General features: G+C 58.9%; 1 protein-coding gene across 1 annotated transcript; it reads left to right on the top strand.

Annotated features, from left to right (window-relative positions):
* The first annotated feature begins 639 nt into the window (after window positions 1-639).
* On the top strand, window positions 640-27286 carry SYNGAP1 (synaptic Ras GTPase activating protein 1). The gene is given in 21 exon segments (XM_034073605.1): window positions 640-731; window positions 843-948; window positions 5862-5941; window positions 5943-5960; window positions 7933-8054; window positions 8942-9095; window positions 10026-10124; window positions 11091-11645; window positions 12871-13015; window positions 13340-13484; window positions 14688-14924; window positions 16360-16561; window positions 17836-18011; window positions 18894-18935; window positions 19758-20014; window positions 20048-20247; window positions 20249-20626; window positions 21549-21722; window positions 23780-23991; window positions 24960-25060; window positions 26690-27286. Coding segments are annotated over 21 exon segments (3492 nt in total). The 5' UTR covers window positions 640-713; the 3' UTR covers window positions 26761-27286.

Raw genomic sequence — 27286 nt, 5'->3', positions numbered from 1 at the left:
GGGTCCCCAGGGCCCGGCCTGACCCACTTCCAAAACGGGGCCGGGGCTGGGGGGGGTTAAGGCCTCACCCCCCCCCCCCCCATAGCGTGGGAGGCCTTGGGGGGGCCCCCACCCTGGAGCCCCCAAGGACCCCATTTTGGCTCCCCCCCCCCCCCGAAACCCCCATGGACCCCATTTAGGCCCCCAGCCACCCTCTGAAGCACCCACGGACCCCAGTTTGCACCCGCCCCATAGCACCCATGGACCCCATTTTGCTCACCCCCCACCCCAGAGCACCCAAAGACCCCATTTTGCACCCCCCCCCTTTCAAAGACCCCATTTCGGGGCCCCCCCTCCCACCCAAACCCCCCCTTCCCACCCCCCCCCCCGCACCCTACAGCACCCAAGGACCCCATTCCGCTCCCCCAGCCCCACCCTGAAGCACCCATAGACCCCATTTTGAGCCCCCCCCACCCCCGTTGCCAAGGCAACGCCGGGATGCAGGATGCTGGTTGCATTGGGGGTATATGGACGAAAGGGGGGGGGGGGGGGGGAAGGGAAAGGAGCGGCTCTATGGGGGAGGGGCGTCCCAGATGTGACCCTCTGCCCCCCATGGGGACCCCCAGATGTGCGAGGCCCCCCCCCCCTTGGCACGCGGGCCCTACGCCCCCTCCCCCTACGAGCGGCCGCCCTGGAACCCCCGGTTCTGCATCATCTCCGGGAACCAGCTGCTGATGCTGGATGAGGAGGAGGTGAGGGATGAAGGAGACGGGAACAGGGGGGGGGATCCATTGGGAATACGGGGGGGGGGGGTCACGTTGTTCGCTCTATGACCCCCCCCCCCCCGGTTCCCGTTATCCCAGATCCATCCTCTGCTCATCCGGGACCGCAGGAGTGAGCCCTGCCGGAGTAAACTGCTGCGCCGGACCGTGAGCGTCCCGGTGGAGGGGAGGCCCCATCCCGAGCACGGTACCGGGGGGGGGGGGTCCCCGTTATGGGTTAAACCACGTTAACTTGGGGGGGGTTTAACCTCCCCCCCCCCCCATTCCCACATTGATGCCAGCCGCTCCTAGAGCCCGGCCGGCCATCCCATAATGCTCGCGGGAGGCACGCATGGCTGCCCGGCAACCGTTGCTAGGGAAACCCCGCGGGGAGGGGAGGGGGTTGGTCCTAACCCCCCCCTCCCCCCAGACCCCCCCTCCCCCCCAACACCCCCAAAACACCCCAAAAACACCCCAAAATGGACCAAGGGGGGCCCGAGGTCATGACCCCGCCCCCCAGATCCCTCCCCCTCCTTTTCCCATCCCCCCCCTTTTTCCCATCCCCCCCCCCCCATGGACCCAGGGCTCCGAGGTCATGACCCCGCCCCTTCCCCCCCCCCCCCCCCGTGGGTGGCCTCTGGGGGGGGGGAGGGAGGGGACACGAGGGGACACATGGAGGGGGGGGAGGACCCCCGGAGGCTCCGCCCCCTCCCCTTTAGCCCCGCCCCCTCCCCGTTTCCTCCCGGTGCGTTGTGACGGCGCCGAACGCGTTGCCATGGGAACGGGAACGGGATGGGAACGGGATGGGAACGGGAACGGGATGGGGATGGGGGGGGGGGTGACACTCCCCATAGCCACCAGTGTCACCATCCCCATCCCCACCAGTGTTACCAGTGTCACCATCCACTGTCGCCATAGGGTGTCTCCAGTGCCACCAGTGTCACCATCATCACCATTCACTGTCGCCATCCAGTGTCTCCAGTGCCACCAGTGTCACCATCATCACCATCCAGTGTCACCAGTGCCACCAGTGTCACCATCATCACCATTCACTGTCGCCATCCAGTGTCTCCAGTGCCACCAGTGTCACCATCATCACCATCCAGTGTCACCAGTGCCACCAGTGTCACCATCATCACCATTCACTGTCGCCATAGAGTGTCTCCAGTGCCACCAGTGTCGCCATCATCACCATCCAGTATCACCAGTGCCACCAGTGTCACTGTCACCATGGCCACCGCCTGCAGCACAGGGAGGGGAGGACCGGCCATGTGCCACCACCGGTGTCACCGCATCACCACCATTGTGACCGCCACAGCCACCACTGTCACCATCCCCATGGCCACCAGTGCCACCAGTACCACCAGTGCCATCAGCCCCATCCCCACCAGTGCCACCAGTACCACCAGGACCACCAGTGTCACCATCATCGCCATCCACTGTCACCATCCCCACCAGTGCCACCAGTGTCACCATCCCCATCCCCACCAGTGCCACCAGTGCATCAGCCCCATCACCACCAGTGCCACCATCCCAATGGCCACCAGTATCACCAGTGCCACCGTCCCCATTGCCACCAGTGCCACCAGTACCACCACCCCATGGCCACCAGTGCTACCATCCCTATCCTCACCAGTGCCACCAGTATCACCAGTACCACCACCCCATGGCCACCAGTGCTACCATTCCTATCCTCACCAGTGCCACCAGTATCACCAGTGCCACCATCCCCATCCCCACCAGTGCCACCCCCCCCTCCACTGGCACCGCGGTGACGTCACTGCGGGTTCCCACGGGGGGGAGGAGGGGGCGTGGCCACCGTTACCCTTGGCAACCCTCGCCCCTCCCCCTTCCCCCCCCCCCCCATCCTCCCCCCCAGGTCCGGGGCGGCGCCGCGCGCTCCCGATGGGGGGGGGGGGGGAAGTGAGAAGGGGGCGGGGCCAACGGGGCGCGCGCGGCGGGGGCGGAGCGTGAGCGCGCGGGGCGGCGGCAGCGGGAGGGTGAGTGTGGAACGGCGTGAAACGGGTCAGGAATGGGTCTGGAATGGCGTGAAACGGTGTGGAATGGGTCAGAAACGGTGTGAAACGGGTCAGAAACGGTGTGGAATGGGTCAGAAACGGTGTGAAACGGGTCAGAAACGGTGTGAAACGGTGTGGAACGGGTCTGGAACGGTGTGAAACGGGTGTGGAACGGCGTGAAACGGTGTGGAACGGGTCCGGAACGGTGTGGAACGGGTCTGAAACGGTGTAGAACGGGTCTGAAACGGTGTGGAACGGGTCCGGAACGGTGTGGAACGGGTCCGGAACGGTGTGGAACGGGTCTGGAACGGTGTGAAACGGGTCTGAAACGGTGTAGAACGGGTCTGGAACGGCGTGAAACGGGTCTGAAACGGAGTGGAACGGTGTGAAACGGGTCTGAAACGGAGTGGAACGGTGTGAAACGGGTCTGAAACGGAGTGGAACGGTGTGAAACGGGTCTGGAATGGCGTGAAACGGGTCTGAAACGGTGCTGAACGTGTCCGGAACGGTGTGGAACGGGTCCGGAACGGCGTGAAACGGTGTAGAGCGGGTCTCGAACGGTGTGGAATGGCTCTGAAACGGGCGTGAAACGGGTCCGGAACGGTGTTGAACGGGTCAGAAACGGTGTGGAACGGGTCAGAAACGGTGTGGAACGGGTCAGAAACGGTGTTGAACGGGTCAGAAACGGTGTTGAACGGGTCCGGAACGGGCATGGAGCGGTGAGTGCGGATCGGGGTGAAACGGGTGCGAGGCTGCGTGTGCAAGGGGGGGGGGGGGGGGTGAGTGTGCAAGCGTTTGGGGGTGACATTGAGCGTGCGCGGCCGGTGCCGAGCGTGCAAGGGGGGGGGGGGGGTGCGTGTGCAGAGCCCGTGGTGAGCGTGCAAGGCCCATAGGGGCCGTGTACATCCCATAATGAGCGTGCGAGGCCCGTGGTGAGTGTGCAAAGCCCATAGGGAGGGTGTAGGACCCGTGGTGAGTGTGCAAGGCCCATAGGGACCATGCAGGGCCCATAGGGAGCAGGTGCATCCCATAATGAGCGTGCACAGCCCATAGGGACCATGCTGGGCCCGTAGTGAGTGTGCACATCCCATAGGGAGCGAGCACATCCCATAATGAGCGTGCACAGCCCATAATGAGCGTGCACAGCCCATAGAGACCATGCGGGGCCCATAGAGACTGTGCACATCCCATAGTGAGTGTGCATATCCCACAGTGACCAGGCACATCCATAGGGACCTGGTATATCCCATAGGGACTGCAAGCACCCCGTAGGGACTATGCGCATCCCATAGTGAGTGTGCACATCCCAGAGTGACTGCACATCCCATAGGGACCACACACATCCATAGGGACCTGGTATATCCCATAGTGACCATGCACACCCCATAGGGACTGCAAGCACCCCATAGGGACTGAGTACATCCCATAGGGACTGAATACATCCCATAGGGACTGAATACATCCCCTAGGGACCATGCACATCCCATAGGGACCAGGCACATCCATAGGTGCCAGGCCCATCCATAGGGACCAGGCGCATCCCATAGGGACCTGGTGCATCCATAGGGACCAGGCGCATCCATAGGGACCAGACCCATCCATAGGGACCAGTCCCATCCATAGGGACCAGACCCATCCCATAGGGACCAGACCCATCCATAGGGACCAGACACATCCATAGGGACCAGGTGCATCCCATAGGGACCTGGCGCATCCATAGGGACCAGTCCCATCCATAGGGACCAGACCCATCCATAGGGACCTGGCGCATCCATAGGGACCAGGTGCATCCCATAGGGACCTGGCGCATCCATAGGGACCAGGTGCATCCCATAGGGACCTGGCGCATCCATAGGGACCAGGTGCATCCATAGGGACCAGACCCATCCATAGGGACCAGGTGCATCCCATAGGGACCTGGCGCATCCATAGGGACCAGTCCCATCCATAGGGACCAGACCCATCCCATAGGGACCTGGCGCATCCATAGGGACCAGTCCCATCCATAGGGACCAGACCCATCCATAGGGACCAGACCCATCCCATAGGGACCTGGCGCATCCATAGGGACCAGTCCCATCCATAGGGAGCGTGTGCGTGAGCTGCCGCCGCCGCACGTGGCACCCGCGTGTGCAGGATGCGGTCGGGGGCCGGGACCCCCCCGGCTGCCCCCGGGCCTCAAGGGGGGGCCCCGGGGGGGCTGTAAACGAAGGGGGGGGGCGGAGCCATGTGGGGCCCCCCCCAGCCCGGCCCCCCCTGGGCCCTACGGGGCACACTGGGGCCCCCCCCCGGGCCCCGTCTCAGCCTGGAGGGCGGCAGCAGGACCGTGGCTGGTAGGACATGGGGGGGGGGGGGGGGGGGGGGGGGATGGGGGGGGGACAGTGGGATTGGGGGGTGATAATGGGGGGGGATGGTGGGGAGATGAGATTGGGGGAGGGGGGTATAAAGGGGAGCCCTGGGGGGGGCAGGGTTAAGGGGAGCCCAAGGGTAAAGGGGGTTAATGGGGTTTGGGGGGGGGGAGTTTAGGGGACCCCATGGGGGGGCATAAAGGGCATTTGGGGGGGGCAGAATTAGGGGACGTGAAGGCCAAGGGGGGGTTAAGAGCATTGTGGGGGAGCAGAGTTTGGGGGGACCCCAGGACATGGGGATGTCCCTTGTTATGGGGGGGGCACATGGGGCCCTGGGGCCTGCTGGGAGTTGGGGGGGGGTGTCAAAGGGGAAGGAAGGGGGGGGGCCTCAGGGCCCTCCCCAGTACTCAGGGGACCCCTGGGTCCCATTGACCCTCCCATCACCCCCTGGGACCCCCCAGGACCCGTGAACCCCCCCCCGTATCCCTCTCTTATCCCTCCTTACCCCCCCCCCCCCAGCACCCCTTGGTCCCCCCATATCCCCCCTATCACCCCCATATCCCCCCCTGGACCCCCCCACGAACCTTTGGGACCCCCCATTCCCTCCTGGACCTCCTCTGGCCCCCCCATATCCCTATCAAGCCCCCTCAATGGGAGGTGGGGGGGGGGATGTTGGGGTCCCCCCCCATGCCCCCCCCCTTGTCCCCTCATGCTATTCCGTGTTGTGTGTCCCCCCCCCCCCCCTTTGTCCCCAGATTACCACGGAGGCCGCTCCCGTAGGAAGAGCGTTCCGGGTGGGAAGCAGTACAGCATCAACATGGACGCCCCCCCCAGCCCCCCCCTTCCGGCCCTCGGTGAGCACACGCCTGTTGCCATGGTTACCGCCATCTGCACACGCCTGTCGCCATGGGTACCCCCCGTCATGTGTGTTGATGGAGCCTCCCGCATGCGGGTGTTGCTGTGGTTAACGTGGCCTGCACATGTATGTTGCTATGGTTACAGCATCGCGCACATGGATGTCATGGTTATCCCATCCTGCACATGTATGTTGCTATGGTTACAGCATCACGCACATGGATGTCATCATGGTTATCCCATCCTGCACATGTATGTTGCTATGGTTACAGCATCGCGCACGTGGATGTCATGGTTATCCCATCCTGCACATGTATGTTGCTATGGTTACAGCATCACGCACATGGATGTCATGGTTATCCCATCCTGCACATGTATGTTGCTGGAGTTATTGTGGTCCCACACATGTATGTTGCCGTGGTTACCCCATCATGCACATGTATGTCACCATGGTCCTGCTGGTCCTATGCACATGTATGACCTTGGTTACCATGTCCTGCACACGCGTGTTGCTGTGGTTACTGCATCATGCACATGGATGGCACCACAGTTATCCCATCGTGCACATGGATGTTGCCGTGCTCACCCCCTTGGTCCTGCACACACGTATGACCTTGGCATGCACACGTATGTTGCTGTGGTAGCATCATCCTGCACACGCATGTTGCTATGGTCACCCCATACTGCACACACGTATGACCTTGGTTATCCCTGTCCCACCCATGCCTGTTGCCATGGTTACCCCCCCCAATTCACACCCGTGTTACCGCGGTTGTCCCCATCACACACGGCCCCTTCCCCTGCTCCTCCACATGCCTGTTGCCATGGTAACCCCGCTCCCCCCTTCCCTGTCCCCATGGCAACCCCTGGCACATGCTACCCGTCGCTATGGTAACCCCGGTGCCCGTACCACCCCTCACCATGGTGACCTCGTTCCCACGCTCCCTGTCACCATGGTAACCCGGGTCCTATACAACCATCACCATGGCAAGCCTGAGCACCCAGCACCCTGCTCCTGCATCACTCGTTGCCACGGTAACCCTGGTCCTGCACCACCCGTCGCCATGGTAATGCAGTTCCTATGCTTCCCATCGCCATGGTAACCCTGACCACCCATCGCCATGGTAGGCCTGCTCCTATGCTCCCCATCGCCATGGTAACCTCGGGCCTACATCACCCATCACCATGGCAACCCTGCTCCCACGCTCCCCATCACCATGGCAACCCCGCTCCTACATCACTCGTTGCTATGGTGACTCAGCTGCCGCACCACCCATCACTGGGGTAACCCTGCTCCTATACTACCATCACCGTGGCCACCCTGACCACCTATTGCCGTGGTAACCCTGGTCCTACCCCTCCATCCCCATTGTAACCCTGGTCCTACATCCCCCATCACCACAGTAACCCTGACCACCCATTGACATAGTAACCCTGGTCCTACAGCCACCATCACCATGGTCACCCTGGTCCTACATCCTCCATCACCATGGTCACCCTGGTCCTACATCCTCCATCACCATGGTCACCCTGGTCCTACATCCTCCATCACCAATGGTCACCCTACTGCTATGCACCACCATGGTAACCCCAGCCCTACCTTCCCCATCACCATGGTCACCCTGGTCCTACATCCCCCATCACCATGGCAACCCTGACCACCTATTGACATAGTAGCCCTGGTCCTACATCCCCCATCACCATGGTCACCCTGGTCCTACATCCTCTATCACCATGGTCACCCTGCCCACCCATTGCCATAGTAACCAAGCTCCTACCTCCCCCATCACCATGGTCACCCTGGTCCTACCCCCCCCCCTCCCCACAGCTCCTCCCCCCATCCCCACATCCCCACCACGGTCCCCTGCGCCCCCCAACCCCCTTGGCCCCCCCGGTCCCCATGACCTTCCCCGACCCCCCCTGCGCCCCCGGCCCCCCCATGGGCCCCCCCTTCAGCCGCCTGTACCCCAGCAAGGCTTCCTGAGCCGCCGCCTGAAGAGCTCCATCAAGCGCACCAAGAGCCAGCCCAAGCTCGACCGCACCAGCAGCTTCCGGCAGATCCTGCCCCGCTTCCGCAGCGCCGACCATGACAGGTGGGGGTGACGTCACCGTGACGTCACCGTGACGTCAGCCACCGGGGTCTGGAGGGAGGGGGGTGGGGATGGGGATGGTCGAGTGATGGGGGGGGTCAAGTGATGGGGATGAGGATGATCAGCTGATGGAGATGGTCAAGTGATGGGGATGGGGAAGGTCACGTGATGGGGATGGTCAAGTGATGGAGATGGTCAAGTGATGGGGATGGGGAAGGTCACGTGATGGGGATGGTCAAGTGATGGGATGAGGATGGTCAAGTGATGGGGATGAGGATGGTCAGCTGATAGAGATGGTCAAGTGATGGAGATGGTCAAGTGATGGGGATGGGGAAGGTCACGTGATGGGGATGGTCAAGTGATGGAGATGGTCAAGTGATGGGGATGGTCACGTGATGGAGATGGTCAAGTGATGAGTATGAGGATGGTCAGGTGATGGGGATGGTCAGGTGATGGGGATGGTCACATGGTAGGGATGGTCAGGTGATGGGGTTGGTCAAGTGATGGGGATGGTCAAGTGATGAGGATGAGGATGGTCAGGTGATGGGGATGGTCAGGTGATGGGGATGGTCACATGGTAGGGATGGTCAGGTGATGGGGATGGTCAGGTGATGGGGATGGTCACATGGTAGGGATGGTCAGGTGATGAGGATGGTCAGGTGATGAGGATGGTCAGGTGATGGGGATGGTCAAGTGATGGTCCTTATGCTGTGATCACCCTATTTTAAGGCAGATGCCCCCTCCCCCTCCCCAGGATCCCCTGTTTTGGGTGTCCCCAGACCCCCTCATCTCTGGGGCCGTGGTGGGGGGGTCCCCATAGGAGGTGCCATTGGTGGGGTTGGGGGGGGTGACTCCCGGGTGTCCCCCCACGTTGTCCCCCCCCAACCCAGGGCCCGGCTGATGCAGAGCTTCAAGGAGTCCCATTCGCACGAGTCCCTGCTGAGCCCCAGCAGCGCGGCCGAAGCTCTGGAGCTGAACCTGGATGAAGACTCCATCATCAAGGCTGTGCACAGCAGCATCCTGGGCCAGGAGTTCTGCTTCGAGGTGGGGAACAGAGCCCCGGCCATCCCCGTGGTGTCCGGTCATCATCAGGGATGGATGGAGGATGGAGGATGGATGGATGGATAATGGATGGATGATGGATGATGGATGGATGATGGATGGATGATGGATGGATGATGGATGGATGGATGATGGATGATGGATGATGGATGGATGATGGATGATGGATGGATGATGGATGGATGATGGATGGATGATGGATGATGGATGGATGATGGATGGATGATGGATGGATGATGGATGGATGATGATGGATGATGGATGATGGATGGATAATGGATGGATGATGGATGATGGATGATGGATGATGGATGATGGATGGATGATGGATGGATGATGGATGGATGATGATGGATGATGGATGGATGATGGATGGATGATGATGGATGATGGATGATGGATGGATAATGGATGGATGATGGATGATGGGTGGATGGATGATGGATTGATGATGGATGATGGATGGATGATGGATGGATGATGATGGATGATGGATGGATGATGGATGGATGATGGATGGATGATGATGGATGATGGATGATGGATGGATAATGGATGGATGATGGATGATGGATGATGGATGGATGATGGATGATGGATGGATGATGATGGATGATGGATGGATGATGGATGGATGATGGATGGATGATGGATGGATGATGGATGGATGATGGATGGATGATGATGGATGATGGATGATGGATGGATAATGGATGGATGATGGATGATGGATGATGGATGGATGATGGATGGATGATGATGGATGATGGATGATGGATGGATAATGGATGGATGATGGATGATGGATGATGGATGGATGATGATGGATGATGGATGGATGATGATGGATGATGGATGGATGATGGATTGATGATGGATGGGGTTTGACCATCATCCACCCCCCCTCTCAAGGTGACCACGGCTTCTGGGACCAAGTGCTTTGCCTGCCGCTCAGCTGCTGAGAGGGACAAATGGATCGAGAACCTGCAGAGGGCTGTGAAGCCCAACAAGGTGAGGGGGCAGCTGGTGGGGAGGGGTAAGTGGTGGGGATGGGAATGGCCAATGGATGGGGATGGTCAAGTGGTGGTGATGATCAGCTGGTGGGATGAGGATGGTCAATGGGTGGGGATGGTCAACTGGTATGGATAGGAATGGTCAGTTGGTGTGGATGTTGATGGTCACTGGTGAGGATGGGGATGCTCATTGATGGGGATGGGGATGCTCATTGATGGGGATGGGGATGCTCATTGGTGGGGATGGGGATGCTCATTGATGGGGATGGAGATGGGGATGCTCATTGGTGGGGATGGAGATGGGGATGCTCATTGGTGGGGATGGAGATGAGGATGCTCATTGGTGGGGATGGGGATGCTCATTGATGGGGATGGGGATGCTCATTGATGGGGATGCTCATTGATGGGGATGGAGATGGGGATGCTCATTGATGGGGATGGGGATGCTCATTGGTGGGGATGGAGATGGGGATGCTCATTGGTGGGGATGGAGATGAGGATGCTCATTGGTGGGGATGGGGATGCTCATTGGTGGGGATGGAGATGGGGATGCTCATTGGTGGGGATGGAGATGAGGATGCTCATTGGTGGGGATGGGGATGCTCATTTATGGGGATGGGGATGCTCATTGGTGGGGATGAGGATGCTCATTGATGGGGATGGGGATGCTCATTGGTGGGGATGGGGATGCTCATTGGTGGAGATGGGGATGGGGATGCTCATTGGTGGGGATGGAGATGAGGATGCTCATTGGTGGGGATGGGGATGGGGATGCTCACTGGCGGTGCCATCCCCAGGGTGGTCCCTGCTCCTGGTGCCCCCCTGAGCCGGCCTCTCCCCTCACCATCCCCATGGCCGGTGCCCACCCCCCCCACGCCCACCCCCTGGAGCTCCCACATCCTCACCCCCCCGTACCCATGTCCGTGCCCGTTCCCGTCCCCGCCGCCCCCCAACCCCCGTTTAGGACAACAGCCGTCGGGTGGACAACGTCCTGAAGCTGTGGGTGATCGAGGCGCGGGACCTGCCCCCCAAGAAGCGCTACTACTGCGAGCTGTGCCTGGACGACATGCTGTACGCCCGCACCACCAGCAAGGCGCGCACCGACAACGTCTTCTGGGGGGAACACTTCGAGTTCAACAACCTGCCGGCTGTGCGCACCATCCGCCTACACCTCTACAAGGACACGGACAAGAAGCGCAAGAAGGACAAGAGTAACTACGTGGGGATGGTGAGCATCCCCATCGCCAGCGTCACCGGCAGGCACTTCGCAGAGCAGTGGTACCCGCTCAGCCAGCCCAGCGGCAGCAAGAGCAAGGCCGGGTGTCCGGCGCTGAGGGTCAAGAGCCGGTTCCAGACCATGAGCATCCTCCCCATGGAGCTCTACAAGGAGTTCGCTGAGTACGTGACCAACAACTACCGGATGCTGTGCGCGGTGCTGGAGCCTGTGCTGAGCGTGAAGAGCAAGGAGGAGGTGGCCTGTGCGTTGGTGCACATCCTGCAGAGCACCGGCAAGGCGAAGGTGGGGATGGGGAGGAGGGAGGGAGGGAGGGATGGAGGGTGGGTGGATGGGTGATGGGTGGATAGATTGGGGGATGGATGATGGATGGATGGATGATGGATGGATGGTGGATGGATGATGGATGATGGATGGATGATGGATGGATGATGGATGATGGATGATGGATGGATGGATGATGGATGGATGATGGATGGATGATGGATGATGGATGATGGATGGATGGATGATGGATGGATGATGGATGGATGATGGATGATGGATGATGGATGGATGGATGATGGATGGATGATGGATGGATGATGGATGATGGATGATGGATGGATGGATGATGGATGGATGGATGATGGATGGATGATGGATGGATGATGGATGATGGATGATGGATGGATGGATGATGGATGGATGATGGATGGATGATGGATGATGGATGATGGATGGATGGATGATGGATGGATGATGGATGGATGGATGATGGATGGATGGATGGTGGATGGATGGATGGTGGATGGATGGATGGATGGATGATGGATGGATGGATGATGGATGGATGATGGATGGATGGATGATGGATGGATGGATGGATGGATGGATGGATGGATGATGGATGGATGGATGATGGATGGATGGATGATGGATGGATAGATGATGGATGGATGATGGATGGATGGATGATGGATGGATGGATGGATGGATGATGGATGGATGGATGATGGATGGATGATGGATGATGGATGGATGGATGATGGATGGATGGATGATGGATGGATGATGGATGGATGGATGATGGATGGATGGATGATGGATGGATGATGGATGATGGATGGATGGATGATGGATGGATGATGGATGGATGATGGATGGATGGATGATGGATGGATGATGGATGGATGGATGATGGATGGATGATGGATGGATGGATGGATGGATGATGGATGGATGGATGATGGATGGATGATGGATGATGGATGGATGGATGATGGATGGATGATGGATGGATGATGGATGGATGGATGATGGATGGATGGATGATGGATGGATGGTGGATGGATGGATGGATGGATGATGGATGGATGATGGATGGATGGATGGATGGATGATGGATGGATGGATGATGGATGGATGGTGGATGGACGCATGATGGATGGATGGACAGAAGGGGGGGGTATGGACACAAGGGTGCAGGGAGGGTGTCTGGGCACGGGGTTGCCCTAACAGCCATGGGCAGGACTTCCTGTCGGACATGGCCATGACGGAGGTGGATCGCTTCATGGACCGGGAGCACCTCATCTTCCGGGAGAACACCCTCGCCACGAAAGCCATCGAGGAGTATCTGAAACTCATTGGCCAGAAATACCTCAAGGATGCCATTGGTGAGCTCCACCAAGCCCCAGCATGGCCACGGTCCCATTGGGATGCTTGGATGCTCCATTCTCCTGGGTGGTCCATTCCCAACCCGCATCCCCGTTGCTATGGTGATGGGATGGTCGAGCAGCCGATGGTCACGTCTCCATGGGATGCTTGGGTGCCCCCTCCTCCTGGTGGTCCATTCCCAACCCGCATCCCCATTGCTATGGTGATGGGATGGTTGAGTGGTCAATGCCCACATCCCCATTGGATGCTTGGGTGCCCCCTCCTCGCGGTCGCGCCCCCATTGCTGTCAATGGGGTGGCCCCTGGACCCCTGTTCCCCCCCAGGTGAGTTCATCCGAGCCCTGTACGAGTCGGAGGAGAACTGTGAGGTGGACCCCATGAAGTGCTCGGCCTCCACCTTGGCCGACCACCAGGCCAACCTGCGCATGTGCTGTGAGCTGGCCCTCTGCAAGGTGGTCAACTCCCATTGGTGAGCGCTGGGGTGACAAAGGGGGTGTCCCCCGTTGTGGGTCCCTATCACTGTGTGTGTGTGTCCCTATCACTGTGTGTGTGTGTCCCTATCACTGTGTGTGTGTGTCCCTATCACTGTGTGTCCCTATCACTGTGTGTGTGTGTCCCTATCACTGTGTGTCCCTATCACTGTGTGTGTGGGTCCCTATCACTGTGTGTGTGTCCCTATCACTGTGTGTGTGTGTCCCTATCACTGTGTGTCCCTATCACTGTGTGTGTGTCCCTATCACTGTGTGTGTGTCCCTATCACTGTGTGTGTGTGTCCCTATCACTGTGTGTGTGTGTCCCTATCACTGTGTGTGTGTCCCTATCACTGTGTGTGTGTGTCCCTATCACTGTGTGTGTCCCTATCACTGTGTGTGTGTCCCTATCACTGTGTGTGTGTGTCCCTATCACTGTGTGTGTGTCCCTATCACTGTGTGTGTGTGTCCCTATCACTGTGTGTGTGTCCCTATCACTGTGTGTGTGTCCCTATCACTGTGTGTGTGTGTCCCTATCACTGTGTGTGTGTCCCTATCACTGTGTGTGTCCCTATCACTGTGTGTGTCCCTATCACTGTGTGTGTGTCCCTATCACTGTGTGTGTGTGTCCCTATCACTGTGTGTGTGTCCCTATCACTGTGTGTGTGTGTCCCTATCACTGTGTGTGTGTCCCTATCACTGTGTGTGTGTCCCTATCACTGTGTGTGTGTCCCTATCACTGTGTGTCCCTATCACTGTGTGTGTGTCCCTATCACTGTGTGTGTGTGTCCCTATCACTGTGTGTGTCCCTATCACTGTGTGTGTGTGTCCCTATCACTGTGTGTGTGTCCCTATCACTGTGTGTCCCTATCACTGTGTGTGTGTGTCCCTATCACTGTGTGTGTGTCCCTATCACTGTGTGTGTGTGTCCCTATCACTGTGTGTGTGTCCCTATCACTGTGTGTGTGTCCCTATCACTGTGTGTGTGTGTCCCTATCACTGTGTGTGTGTCCCTATCACTGTGTGTGTGTCCCTATCACTGTGTGTGTGTGTCCCTATCACTGTGTGTGTGTGTCCCTATCACTGTGTGTGTGTCCCTATCACTGTGTGTGTGTCCCTATCACTGTGTGTGTGTGTCCCTATCACTGTGTGTGTGTGTCCCTATCACTGTGTGTCCCTATCACTGTGTCCATCCCATGCAGTGTGTTCCCGAGGGAGCTGAAGGAGGTGTTCGCCTCGTGGCGCCTGCGCTGCGCCGAGCGCGGCCGCGAGGACATCGCCGACCGCCTGATCAGCGCCTCGTTGTTCCTGCGCTTCCTGTGCCCCGCGGTCATGTCCCCCAGCCTGTTCGGCCTCATGCAGGAGTATCCTGACGAGCAGACCGCGCGCACGCTCACACTCATCGCCAAGGTCATCCAGAACCTGGCCAACTTCACCAAGTGAGAGCATGGGGAGGGAGGGGGGGGGGATGATGGATGATGATGGATGATGGATGATGGATGATGGATGGATGATGGATGGATGATGGATGGATGATGGATGGATGATGGATGGATGATGGATGATGGATGATGGATGATGGATGATGGATGGATGATGGATGATGGATGATGGATGATGGATGGATGATGGATGATGGATGATGGATGATGGATGATGGATGATGGATGGATGATGGATGATGGATGATGGATGATGGATGATGGATGGATGATGGATGATGGATGATGGATGATGGATGGATGATGGATGGATGATGGATGGATGATGGATGGATGATGGATGATGGATGATGGATGATGGATGATGGATGATGGATGGATGATGGATGATGGATGATGGATGATGGATGATGGATGGATGATGGATGATGGATGATGGATGATGGATGATGGATGATGGATGGATGGATGATGATGGATGATGGATGATGGATGGATGATGGATGATGATGGATGATGATGGATGGATGATGATGGATGATGGATGATGGATGATGGATGGATGATGGATGATGGATGATGGATGATGGATGGATGATGGATGATGGATGATGGATGATGGATGGATGATGGATGATGGATGATGGATGATGGATGGATGATGATGGATGATGGATGATGGATGATGGATGGATGATGGATGATGGATGGATGATGGATGATGATGGATGATGATGGATGGATGATGATGGATGATGATGGATGATGGATGGATGATGGATGATGGATGGATGATGGATGATGGATGGATGGATGATGGATGGATGATGGATGATGGATGATGGATGGATGATGGATGGATGATGGATGATGGATGATGGATGATGGATGATGGATGATGGATGGATGATGGATGATGGATGATGGATGATGGATGATGGATGGATGATGGATGATGGATGATGGATGATGGATGGATGATGATGGATGATGGATGATGGATGATGGATGGATGATGGATGATGGATGGATGATGGATGATGATGGATGATGATGGATGGATGATGATGGATGATGGATGATGGATGGATGATGGATGATGGATGGATGATGGATGATGGATGGATGATGGATGATGGATGGATGGATGATGGATGATGGATGGATGATGGATGGATGGATGGATGGATGATGATGGATGATGGATGATGATGGATGATGATGGATGGATGATGATGGATGATGATGGATGGATGGATGGATGTATGATGGATGGAGGACAAGCAGACAGCCAAGCTGCATGAAGACCAGATGGAGCTGTAAGAAAGAAGCTTGGGTCCATAACAGACAGACCACATTGAGCCAGGCTGGTGTGTGTGTGTGGGGGACACAACATCTCCTGGGGGTGTCCTTGAAGAGCCCGTGCCCACAGGTTTGGCAGCAAGGAGGAGTACATGGCCTTCATGAACGAGTTCCTGGAGCTGGAGTGGACCAGCATGCAGCAGTTCCTCTATGAGATCTCCAACCTGGACACCCTCACCAACAGCACCAGCTTCGAGGGCTACATTGACCTGGGCCGTGAGCTGTCCACCCTGCATGCCCTGCTCTGGGAGGTCATGTCCCAGCTCAGCAAGGTACCCCCAGCCCCAACACTGGGGGGCTCTTCTGGTGCTTGGGGGGGTTTGGGGTCCTGGATGTATGGGGGCCCTGAAGGGGTGTTCTGGGAGCTCATCTACTCATGAGCCACCATGGGAGGTCGTTGGGGTTCCATCAACCCATGTCCTACCATGGGTGGTCATTGAGGTCCCATCAACCCATGTCCTACCATGGGTGGTCACTGGGGTCCCATCAACCCATGTCCTCTAAAGAGAGGTCATTGGGGTTCCATCAACCCATGTCCTACTATGGGAGGTCATTGGGGTTCCATCAACCCATGTCCTACCATGGGTGGTCATTGGGGCCCCATCAACCCATGTCCTACCATAGGAGGTCATTGATGTCCAGGACCCCCATATTTCCCCATTGGAGGTCACTGAGGCCCCATCCCTCCCTGTCCCCCCCCCATTGGATGTCACTGAGGCCCCATCCCTCCCTGCCCCCCCCCCATTGGAGGTCACTGAGGCCCCATCCCCCCCCCATTGGATGTCACTGAGGCCCCATCCCTCCCTGCCCCCCCCCCCCATTGGAGGTCACTGAGGCCCCATCCCTCCCTGCCCCCCCCCATTGGATGTCACTGAGGCCCCATCCCTCCCTGCCCCCCCCCCCCATTGGAGGTCACTGAGGCCCCATCCCTCCCTGTCCCCCCCCCATTGGAGGTCACTGAGGCCCCATCCCTCCCTGCCCCCCCCCATTGGATGTCACTGAGGCCCCATCCCTCCCTGCCCCCCCCCATTGGAGGTCACTGAGGCCCCATCCCTCCCTGCCCCCCCCCCATTGGAGGTCACTGAGGCCCCATCCCTCCCTGTCCCCCCCCCCATTGGATGTCACTGAGGCCCCATCCCTCCCTGTCCCCCCCCCATTGGATGTCACAGAGCCCCCATCCCTCCCTGTCCCCCCCCCCCCCCATTGGAGGTCACTGAGGCCCCATCCCTCCCTGCCCCCCCCCCATTGGATGTCACAGAGCCCCCATCCCTCCCTGTCCCCCCCCCCCATTGGATGTCACTGAGGCCCCATCCCTCCCTGCCCCCCCCCTTTGGAGGTCACTGAGGCCCCATCCCTCCCTCCCCCCCCCCCCATTGGATGTCACTGAGGCCCCATCCCTCCCTGCCCCCCCCCCATTGGATGTCACTGAGGCCCCATCCCTCCCTGTCCCCCCCCCATGGGATGTCACTGAGGCCCCATCCCTCCCTGCCCCCCCCATGGGCTGTCACCAGGGGTGTTGTTGGTGCCATGGGGTCTGTGTCCGCAGGAGGCGCTGCTGAAGCTGGGGCCCCTACCCCGGCTGCTGACGGACATCAGTGTGGCTCTGCGCAACCCCCACCTGCAGCGGCAGCCCAGCCAGGGCGAGCGCCTGCCCCCCAAGGGGCTGGTGCTGCGGGGACCCTCTGCTGACCTCCAGCCCTACCTCGTGCGTGACCTCAACAGGTGAGGGACAACCCCCCCCCCAAGGAACCCACTGGGGTACCCACAACAGCGTCATGGTACCCACAGCATCATCATGGTACCCACAGCATCATCATGGTACCCACAACATCATGGTACCCACAGCATCATCGTGGTACCCATGATAGTATCATGGTACCCCCAACAGCATCATGGTACCCATAGCATCATCGTGGTACCCATGATAGCATCATGGTACCCCCAGCAGCATCATGGTACCCCCAGCAGCATCATGGTACCCATAGCAGCATCATGGTACCCACAACATCATGGTACCCACAGCATCATCGTGGTACCCACAGCATCATCATGGTACCCACAATAGCATCATGGTACCCACAGCATCATCATGGTACCCCCAACAGCGTCATGGTACCCACAGCATCATCATGGTACCCACAACATCATCATGGTACCCACAGCATCATCATGGTACCCACAATAGCATCATGGTACCCCCAACAGCGTCATGGTACCCACAGCATCATCATGGTACCCACAACATCATGGTACCCACAGCATCATCGTGGTACCCATGATAGTATCATGGTACCCCCAACAGCGTCATGGTACCCACAGCATCATCATGGTACCCATGATAGCATCATGGTACCCACAATAGCATCATGGTACCCACAATAGCATCATGGTACCCACAGCATCATCATGGTACCCCCAGCATCATCATGGTACCTCCCCATCATCATGGTACCTCCCCATCATCATGGTACCTCCACACCATCACGGTACCTCTCCCTGTCCCCCCACTGTCACCACCCATGTCCTTGTGCTGGTCCCCAGTCACAGTTGGGGTGTCACCTCCCACCGTGGGTCCCTGTGGTCACCCCACTCTCTGCCCCACAGCTCCGTTGACCTCCAGTCCTACATGGTGCGGGGCCTCAATAGGTGGGTGATGGGGACGGGGACAATGTGGGATGGGAAGGGGATGGGGACAGTGATGGGATGGGAATGGGGATGGAGATGGGATGGGGATAGGGATGGGTCTGGGGATGGAGATGGAGCTAGAGATGGAGATGAGGATGTGATGGGATGAGGATGGAGATGGGTCTGCGGGTGGAGATAGGGATGGAGATAGGGATGGGGATGAGGATGGAGATGGGCCTGTGGATGGATATGAGGATGGAGTTGGAGCTAAAGATGGAGATAAGGATGGGATGGGATGAGGATGGAGATGGAGCTAGAGATGGGGATGGGGTGTGCTAGAGATGGAGCTGGAGATGAGGATGTGATGGGATGGAGATGGAGATGTAGATGGAGATGAGGATGTGATGGGATGAGGATGGAGATGGATCTGTGGATGGAGATGGAGATGAGGATGGAGATGGAGCTAGAGATGGAGATGAGGACAGAATGGGATGAGAATGGAGATGAGTCTGTGGATGAAGATGGAAATGAGGTGGGGATGAGGATGTGATGGGATGAGGATGGAGATGGAGCTAAATATGGAGATGAGGATGTGATGGGATGAGGATGGAGATGGGTCTGTGGATGAAGATGGAGATGAGGATGGGGATGAGGATGTGACGGGATGAGGATGGAAATGAAGCTAGAGATGGAGATGAGGATGAGGATGGGGATGGAGCTAAAGATGAGGATGGGGATGGGTCTGTGGATGGAGATGAGGATGGGGATGGGGATGAGGATGGGTCTATGGATGTGGATGTGTCCGGGCTCCGGCTCCAGCCCCACTCCCTCCTCCCCCCCCAGCTCCATGGACGTTCCCCGTCTGCCGTCGCCGCCGCAGGAGAAGGGTCCTCAGGAGGTGCTGGTCCTGAGCCGCCCCCCCCTGGCCCGTTCGTCCCCCGCTTACTGCACCAGCAGCTCCGACCTGACCGAGCCCGAGGGCGGCCGAGGGGCGCTGGGGGTCGGCAAGAGCGTGTCCATGCTGGACCTGCAGGACGGCCGCGTCGACAGCGTCCCCAGCCTCCCTGCGGAGCTGCTGGCGGCCGGGGGCCCTGCGGCCGGCGGCGGAGGAGGAGGAGGAGGAGGAGGAGGAGGAGGAGGGCTCCGTCCCGGCCGCCTGTCCCAGGGCAGCGCGTCCAGCCTGGCCCCCCCCCGCCTGGGGGTACCGGATGCGGGGGGTCCTCAGCTGCGGGTGCCGCTGTCGTTCCAGAACCCCCTGTTCCACCTGGCGGCCGACGGGCCCCTGAGGGGTCCGGAGCCCGGGGGGGGGACGGGGGACGGAGGCTTCGCCCCCCCCCCTGCACGGCTACAGCAAGAGCGAGGAGCTGGTGGCTCCGCCGCCCTCCAAGCACATCACCCACAGCCACAGCTACAGTGATGAGTTCGGCCGGCCCGGGGGGGACTTCGGGCGGCGGCAGCTGTCCCTGCAGGACAGCCTGGCCCCCCCCCAGATCACCATCGGGGCCCCCCCCCCGCCCACCCCCAGGGGGGCCAGGGCAGGGAAAGGGGGGGGCGCGGGGCCGGCGGCTCTCGGGGTGCCCTCCAAGCCCCGGCCGGCCAGTGGGAACCTGTTGGCATCGCCGGAGCCGGCGTATGGACCCCCCCGCTCCAGGCAACCCTCACTGGCCAAGGAGGCGTCGGTGGCAGGGATGAAGGCACCGGTGACGAAGCAGGTGGGGAGATGGGGGGATAGGGGTGATGGGGGTGATGAGGATGTAATGATATGGGGGTGATGGGGAGATGGGGGAGATGGGAGTGATGGGGATGTGATGATATGGGGGTGATGGGGATGTGATGGGGGTGATGGGGAGATGGGAGTGATGGCGGTGATGGGGGTGATGGGGATGTAATGATATGGGGGTGATGGGGGAGATGGGAGTGATGGGGGTGATGGGGATGTAATGATATGGGGGTGATGGGGAGGTGGGGACATGGGGGTGATGGGGATGTAATGATATGGGGGTGATGGGGGTGATGGGGGTGATGGGGAGATGGGGGAGATGGGGGTGATGGGGATGTAATGATATGGGGGTGATGGGGGTGATGGGGAGATGGGGGAGATGGGGGTGATGGGGATGTAATGATATGGGGGTGATGGGGGTGATGGGGAGATGGGGGAGATGGGGAGAGGGGGGAGATGAGGTTGAGGAGATGGGGGAGATGGGGATGGGGGTGATGGGGAGATTGGGATGAGGATATGGGGGAGATGGGGATGAGGATATGGGAGAGATGGGGACATGGGGATGATGGGAAGATGGGAATGAGATGGGGAGATGGGGATGAGGTGGAAAACAGGAATGTGGTGGGGATGGGGATGAGGATATGGGGGAGATGGTGATGTGGGGTGGAGATGGGGACATGGTGAGGATGAGGACATGGGGGAGATGGGGGTGATGGGGGATATGGTGGTGCATGGAGATAGGAGTGGACATGGGTATATGGTGGGGATGGGGACATGAGTATATGGGGCCATGGGGATGTGGGACACAGGGACACAGCGGGACTTGGACACAATGGGAGTCAATGGGCGCCTGCATTGAGGCCACGCCATGGGGCAGCCCCAGAGGCACCAAAGCCACATCCTTGCCCCCCAAGGCCTCTCAGACGCCGTCGACGCTGAACCCGGTGATGCCGGCGGCAGAGCGCACCGTGGCCTGGGTGTCCAACATGCCGCATCTCTCGGCCGACATCGAGAGCTCCCACATCGAGCGCGAGGAGTACAAGCTCAAGGAGTACTCCAAGTCCATGGACGAGAGCCGGCTGGACCGGGTAGGGACCTTCGGCACAGCCGCAGGGATGCGGGTGGGAAGGGGCATGGGGAGGCAATGGGGCATGGGGAGGCTATGGGGCATGGGGAGGGAATGGGGCATGGGGAGGCAATGGGGCATGGGGAGGCTATGGGGCATGGAGAGGGAATGGGGCATGGGGAGGCAATGGGGCATGGGGAGGCTATGGGGCATGGGGAGGCTATGGGGCATGGGGAGGCAATGGGGCATGGAGAGGCAATGGGGCATGGGGAGGCAATGGGGCATGGGGAGGGAATGGGGCATGGAGAGGGAATGGGGCATGGGGAGGCAATGGGGCATGGAGAGGCAATGGGGCATGGAGAGGGAATGGGGCATGGGGAGGGAATGGGGCATGGGGAGGCTATGGGGCATGGAGAGGGAATGGGGCATGGGGAGGCAATGGGGCATGGGGAGGCTATGGGGCATGGGGGGGTGGTGGAGAGGCAATGGGGTCGGGGTGGTTGGGTGGCAAGAGGGGATGGAGCCTGGCTGGGAGATGAGAGGGGATGATCCTGATGGGCTCCCGTGGTGTTATCCGTGGTCTTTAGGTGTAACTGTGGTGAGGAGACATGGGTTTGGGTGTCTTCATGGGGGAATTCATGGTCTTTAGGTGTGACCATGGTGGGAATTAATGGTTTTAGGCGTCACCATGGTGTTATCCATGGTCTTTAGGTGTAACCATGGTGGGAATCCATGTTTTTAGGTGTCACCATGGTGTTATCCATGGTCTTTAGGTGTAACCATGGTGGGAATCCATGGTTTTAGGTGTCACCATGGTGTTATCCATGGTCTTTAGGTGTAACCATGGTGGGAATCCATGTTTTTAGGCGTCACCATGGTGTTATCCATGGTCTTTAGGTGTAACCATGGTGGGAATCCATGGTTTTAGGTGTCACCATGGTGTTATCCATGGTCTTTAGGTGTGACCATGGTGGGAATCCATGGTTTTAGGCGTCACCATGGTGGGAATTCATGGTTTTAGGTGTCATCATGGTAGGAATCCATGCTCTTTAGGTGTCACCATGATGGGAGCAGATGGGTTTAGGTGACACCACAATGGGAATGGATGCGTTTACATGGGAAGGGATGGGTTTAGGTGACACCACGATAGGAACAGATGGGTTTGGATGGGAATGAATGGGTTTAGATGGGAAGGGATGGGTTTAGGTGACACCACCATAGGAATGGATGGGTTTAGAAGGGAAGCAATGGGTTTGGATGGGAAGGGATGTGTTTAGGTGCCACCACAATGGGAATGGATGGGTTTGGACAGGAAGGGATGGGTTTAGGTGACACCACGATGAGATTGGATGGATTTGGATGGGAAGCGATGGGATGAGGTGACACCACGATAGGAACAGATGGGTTTAGATGGGAAGCGATGGGTTGAGGTGACACCATGATAGGAAGGGATGGGTTTGGATGGGAGGGGATGGGTTGAGTTGACACCACGGTAGGAATGGATGGGTTTAGATGGGAACAGACAGGTTTAGATGGGAATGGATGTGTTTGGATGGGAAGGGATGGGTTTAGGTGACACCACAATGGGAATGGATGGGTTTGGATGGGAAGTGATGGGTTTAGGTGACACCACAATGGGAATGGATGGATTTGGATGGGAAGCGATAGGATGAGGTGACACAACCATAGGAATGGATGTGTTTGGATGGGAAGGGATGGGTTTAGATGACACCACGATGGGAATGGATGTGTTTGGATGGGAAGTGATGGGATGAGGTGACACAACCATAGGAATGGATGGGTTTGGATGGGAAGTGATGGGATGAGGTGACACAACCATAGGAATGGATGGGTTTGGATGGGAAGCGATGGGTTGAGGTGACACCATGATAGGAACAGATGGGTTTGGACGGGAATGGATGGATTTAGGTGACACCACGATGGGAATGGACGGGTTTAGATGGGAACAGACAGGTTTAGATGGGAATGGATGTGTTTGGACGGGAATGCCGGGTGGCTGTGCCCCCTCCCCCCCATCCCCCGGGTGCCGTCAGCGCTCTGCAGTGTGCACTGTGGCAGGTGAAGGAGTACGAGGAGGAGATCCACTCGCTGAAGGAACGGCTGCACATGTCCAACCGCAAGCTGGAGGAGTACGAGCGGCGCCTGGTGTCGCAGGAGGAGCAGACCAGCCGCATCCTGCTCCAGTACCAGCACCGCCTGGAGCAGAGCGAGAAGCGTCTGCGCCAGCAGCAGGCTGAGAAGGACTCGCAGATCAAGAGCATCATCGGCAGGTGAGGGAAGGGACCCGGCCCCGGGGTGCCCAGGGGATGCCGGGGACATGGGGGGATGTGGGGACATAGAGGGATATAGGAGATAGGGGAGGACATGGGGACATAGGAGATAGAGGACATGGGGACACAGAGGGATATAGGAGATAGGGGAGGACATGGGGACATAGGAGATAGAGGACATGGGGACACAGAGGGATATAGGAGATAGGGGAGGACATGGGGACATAGGAGATAGAGGACGTGGGGACACAGAGGGACATAGGAGATAGGGGAGGACATGGGGACATAGGAGATAGAGGACGTGGGGACATAGAGGGATATAGGAGATAGAGGAGGACATGGGAACATAGATAGAGGACATGGGGACACAGAGGGACATAGGAGATAGGGGAGGACATGGGGACATAGGAGATAGAGGACATGGGGACACAGAGGGACATAGGAGATAGGGGAGGACATGGGGACACAGAATGACATCGGGACATAGGGGATAGAGGAGGACATGGAGGATGTGGATGGACTTAAGGACATGGGTCAATAGAAGCTGTAGCATCTGGGGATGAAGGAGGTGGAGATACAGAGGGACATGGAAGGACATGGGGACATAGAAGGACATGGGGACATGGAGGGACATGAAGGACATAGAAGGACATGGGGACATAGCAGGACACAGAAGGACATGGGGACAGAGAAGGACATAGAAGGACATAGAGAGACATGGGGACATAGCAGGACATAGACACGGGGACATGGAGGGACATGAAAGACATAGAAGGACATGAGGACATAGAAGGACATGGGAACACGGAGGCAGTAGATGTGCACGGATGACGTGAGGCCAGAAGGGGCCACAGGGTCCATGGGCTGGGGGCTGCCGGGGGGTTGGGTCGGGGGGGGTCGGGGGGGGCTCCCCGGTCCCCCCCCCCCTCGGTCCGGCCGGGGGGGGTGGCAGCATGACCCCGGTGAAGCCTGGCCCCGCAGGCTGATGCTGGTGGAGCAGGAGCTGCGCAGGGATCACTTGGGCGCCCACGACCCGGCCGAGGGACGGCGGCGGCTGCTCGACGCTCAGGTGGAAATTACAATGTCATTGAGCTGCCCCCCGCCCCTCCCCCACTGACCCCCCCCCCCCCCCTCCTGCCCCTCCCCCACCGCTGTCGAGTCTGCATCCCCCCCCCCCCACCAACAATAGCAAAGCCGCGCTGGGGGTGGGGGAGGGGAGGGGGGTGGGGGGTATCCATTGGGGTCTATGGGTGGCTATGGGGGGGTTATTGGGGTCTATAGGGGTTATTGGGGTTTGTGGGGGTGGTTATTGGGGTCTATGGGGGGGGTATTGGGGTCTATGGGTGCCTATGGGGGGGTTATTGGGGTGCACGGGGGGGTTGCTGGGGTGGATGGGGGTGGTTATTGGGGTCTGTGGGTGCCAATGGGGAGGTTATTGCGGTGTATAGGGGGTTATTGGGGTCTATGGGGGTGGTATTGGGGTCTATGGGGGGTTATTGGGGTTTATGGCTGTCCATGGGCGTGTTTATTGGGGTCTATGGAGATCCATGGGAGTGATTATTGGGGTCTATGGGGGTATTGGGGGTGTATGGCTGCCCATGGGGGTGGTTATTTGGGTCTATGGGTGCCCATAGGGGGGGTATTGGGGTCTATAGGGCATTATTGGGGTTTATGGGGGTGGTTATTGGGTTCTTTGGGGGGTATTGGGGTCTACGGGTGCCCATGGGGGTGGTATTGGGGTCTACGGGGGGTTATTGGGGATCTATGGGTGCCTATGGGGTGGTTATTGGGGTGTATACGGGGTTATTGGGGTTTATGGGGTGGTTATTGGGGTCTATGGGGGTGGTATTGGGGGTCTACGTGTGCCTATGGAGGGGTTCTTGGGGGTCTAAGGGCACCCATGGGGGGCTATTGGGACCCTCACTGGGATCTGGGCACCCCTGGGTTCGGTTGGGTCACCTATGGGGGGGGTCTATGGTCACCTATGGGGGTTCTGTGGTCACTTATGGGGGGTCTATGGTCACCTATGGGGGCCCAGGGCCACCCCTAGAGGGGACAAGGGGCTGCCTGGAGGGACCCATGGTGGCCCCAGGGGGGGGCCATGAGGGTGGCACAGAGACACCCCTGGGGGGGGGGCATGGGGACCTGCAGGACCCCAATGGGGACAGGGTCACACCAAGGGGGGACACAGGGGACACCGGGGGGGGGGGGGGTGAGGACAGGGCCACCCCTGCGGGGACATTGGTTCCTCCCTATGGGGCCGAGACCACCCCTGTGGGGGGGACGCATTGGGCCCCCTCTATGGGGCAGGGCCATGCCTGGGGGTCACCCCCAGGGAGGGACAGAGCCACTCTTGGGGGGGACATTGTCCCCTTTGAGGGGGGGGTCAGGACCACCTGGTGGGGGTGGGGGGCACAAAGCCCCCCCTCCTCCCCCCCCTCCAACAAGGACACCCCCAATAGGGCCACCCTTTGGGGGGGGGGGACACCTATGCTCCCCCCCCCCCCCTTTATGGGACACAGGACACCAGAGGGACATGGGGCCACCAACGTGTCCCCAAGGCCGCCATTGCTCCCCCTCCAGCCCTAGCGATGGATCCAGCCATGGACCCCTCCATGGGATGGGGTCACCCCCCCCCCCAATGGGGACCTATGGGGTCCCCCCCCCTTGACCCCCCCCTTGTCTCTCTTCGTCCTAGCTGTCCGTCAGGTAGCGCCTGCCATTGTCACGGGACCCCCGGCCTCCGGTGACACTCAAGGTGGGTCCTGACGTCCCCGTCCCCCCCCCCACCTTGTCCCCATTGGTAGAGCCTGGGGGGACATGGGGACACCGGGAGCCGTGGCCCTGCCTCGTGTCCCTCATGGACACTGGGAGCCACTGGGGACATGGATCTGGAGTGGTTCCGTGTCCCTCGTGGACACTGGGAGCCACTGGGGACATGGATCTGGAGTGGTTCCGTGTCCCTCATGGACACTGGGAGCCACTGGGGACATGGATCTGGAGTGGTTCCGTGTCCCTCGTGGACACTGGGAGCCACTGGGGACATGGATCTGGAGTGGTTCCGTGTCCCTCGTGGACACTGGGAGCCACTGGGGACATGGATCTGGAGTGGTTCCGTGTCCCTTGTGGACACTGGGAGCCACTGGGGACATGGATCCAAGGTGTCCCCAAGACCCTTTGGTGTCCCCGTGTTCCTTATGGACATCAGGGAGCCCTTAGGGACATGGATCCAGGGGTCCCCATGTCCCTTCTGTGTCCCTCAAGGACATTGGGAGCCATTGGGGACATGGATCCA

The sequence above is a fragment of the Melopsittacus undulatus genome (assembly GCF_012275295.1).
Source record: "Melopsittacus undulatus isolate bMelUnd1 chromosome 28 unlocalized genomic scaffold, bMelUnd1.mat.Z SUPER_28_unloc_2, whole genome shotgun sequence".
Lineage (NCBI taxonomy): Eukaryota > Metazoa > Chordata > Aves > Psittaciformes > Psittaculidae > Melopsittacus > Melopsittacus undulatus.
This window is presented reverse-complemented; position numbering and strand designations above follow the sequence as displayed.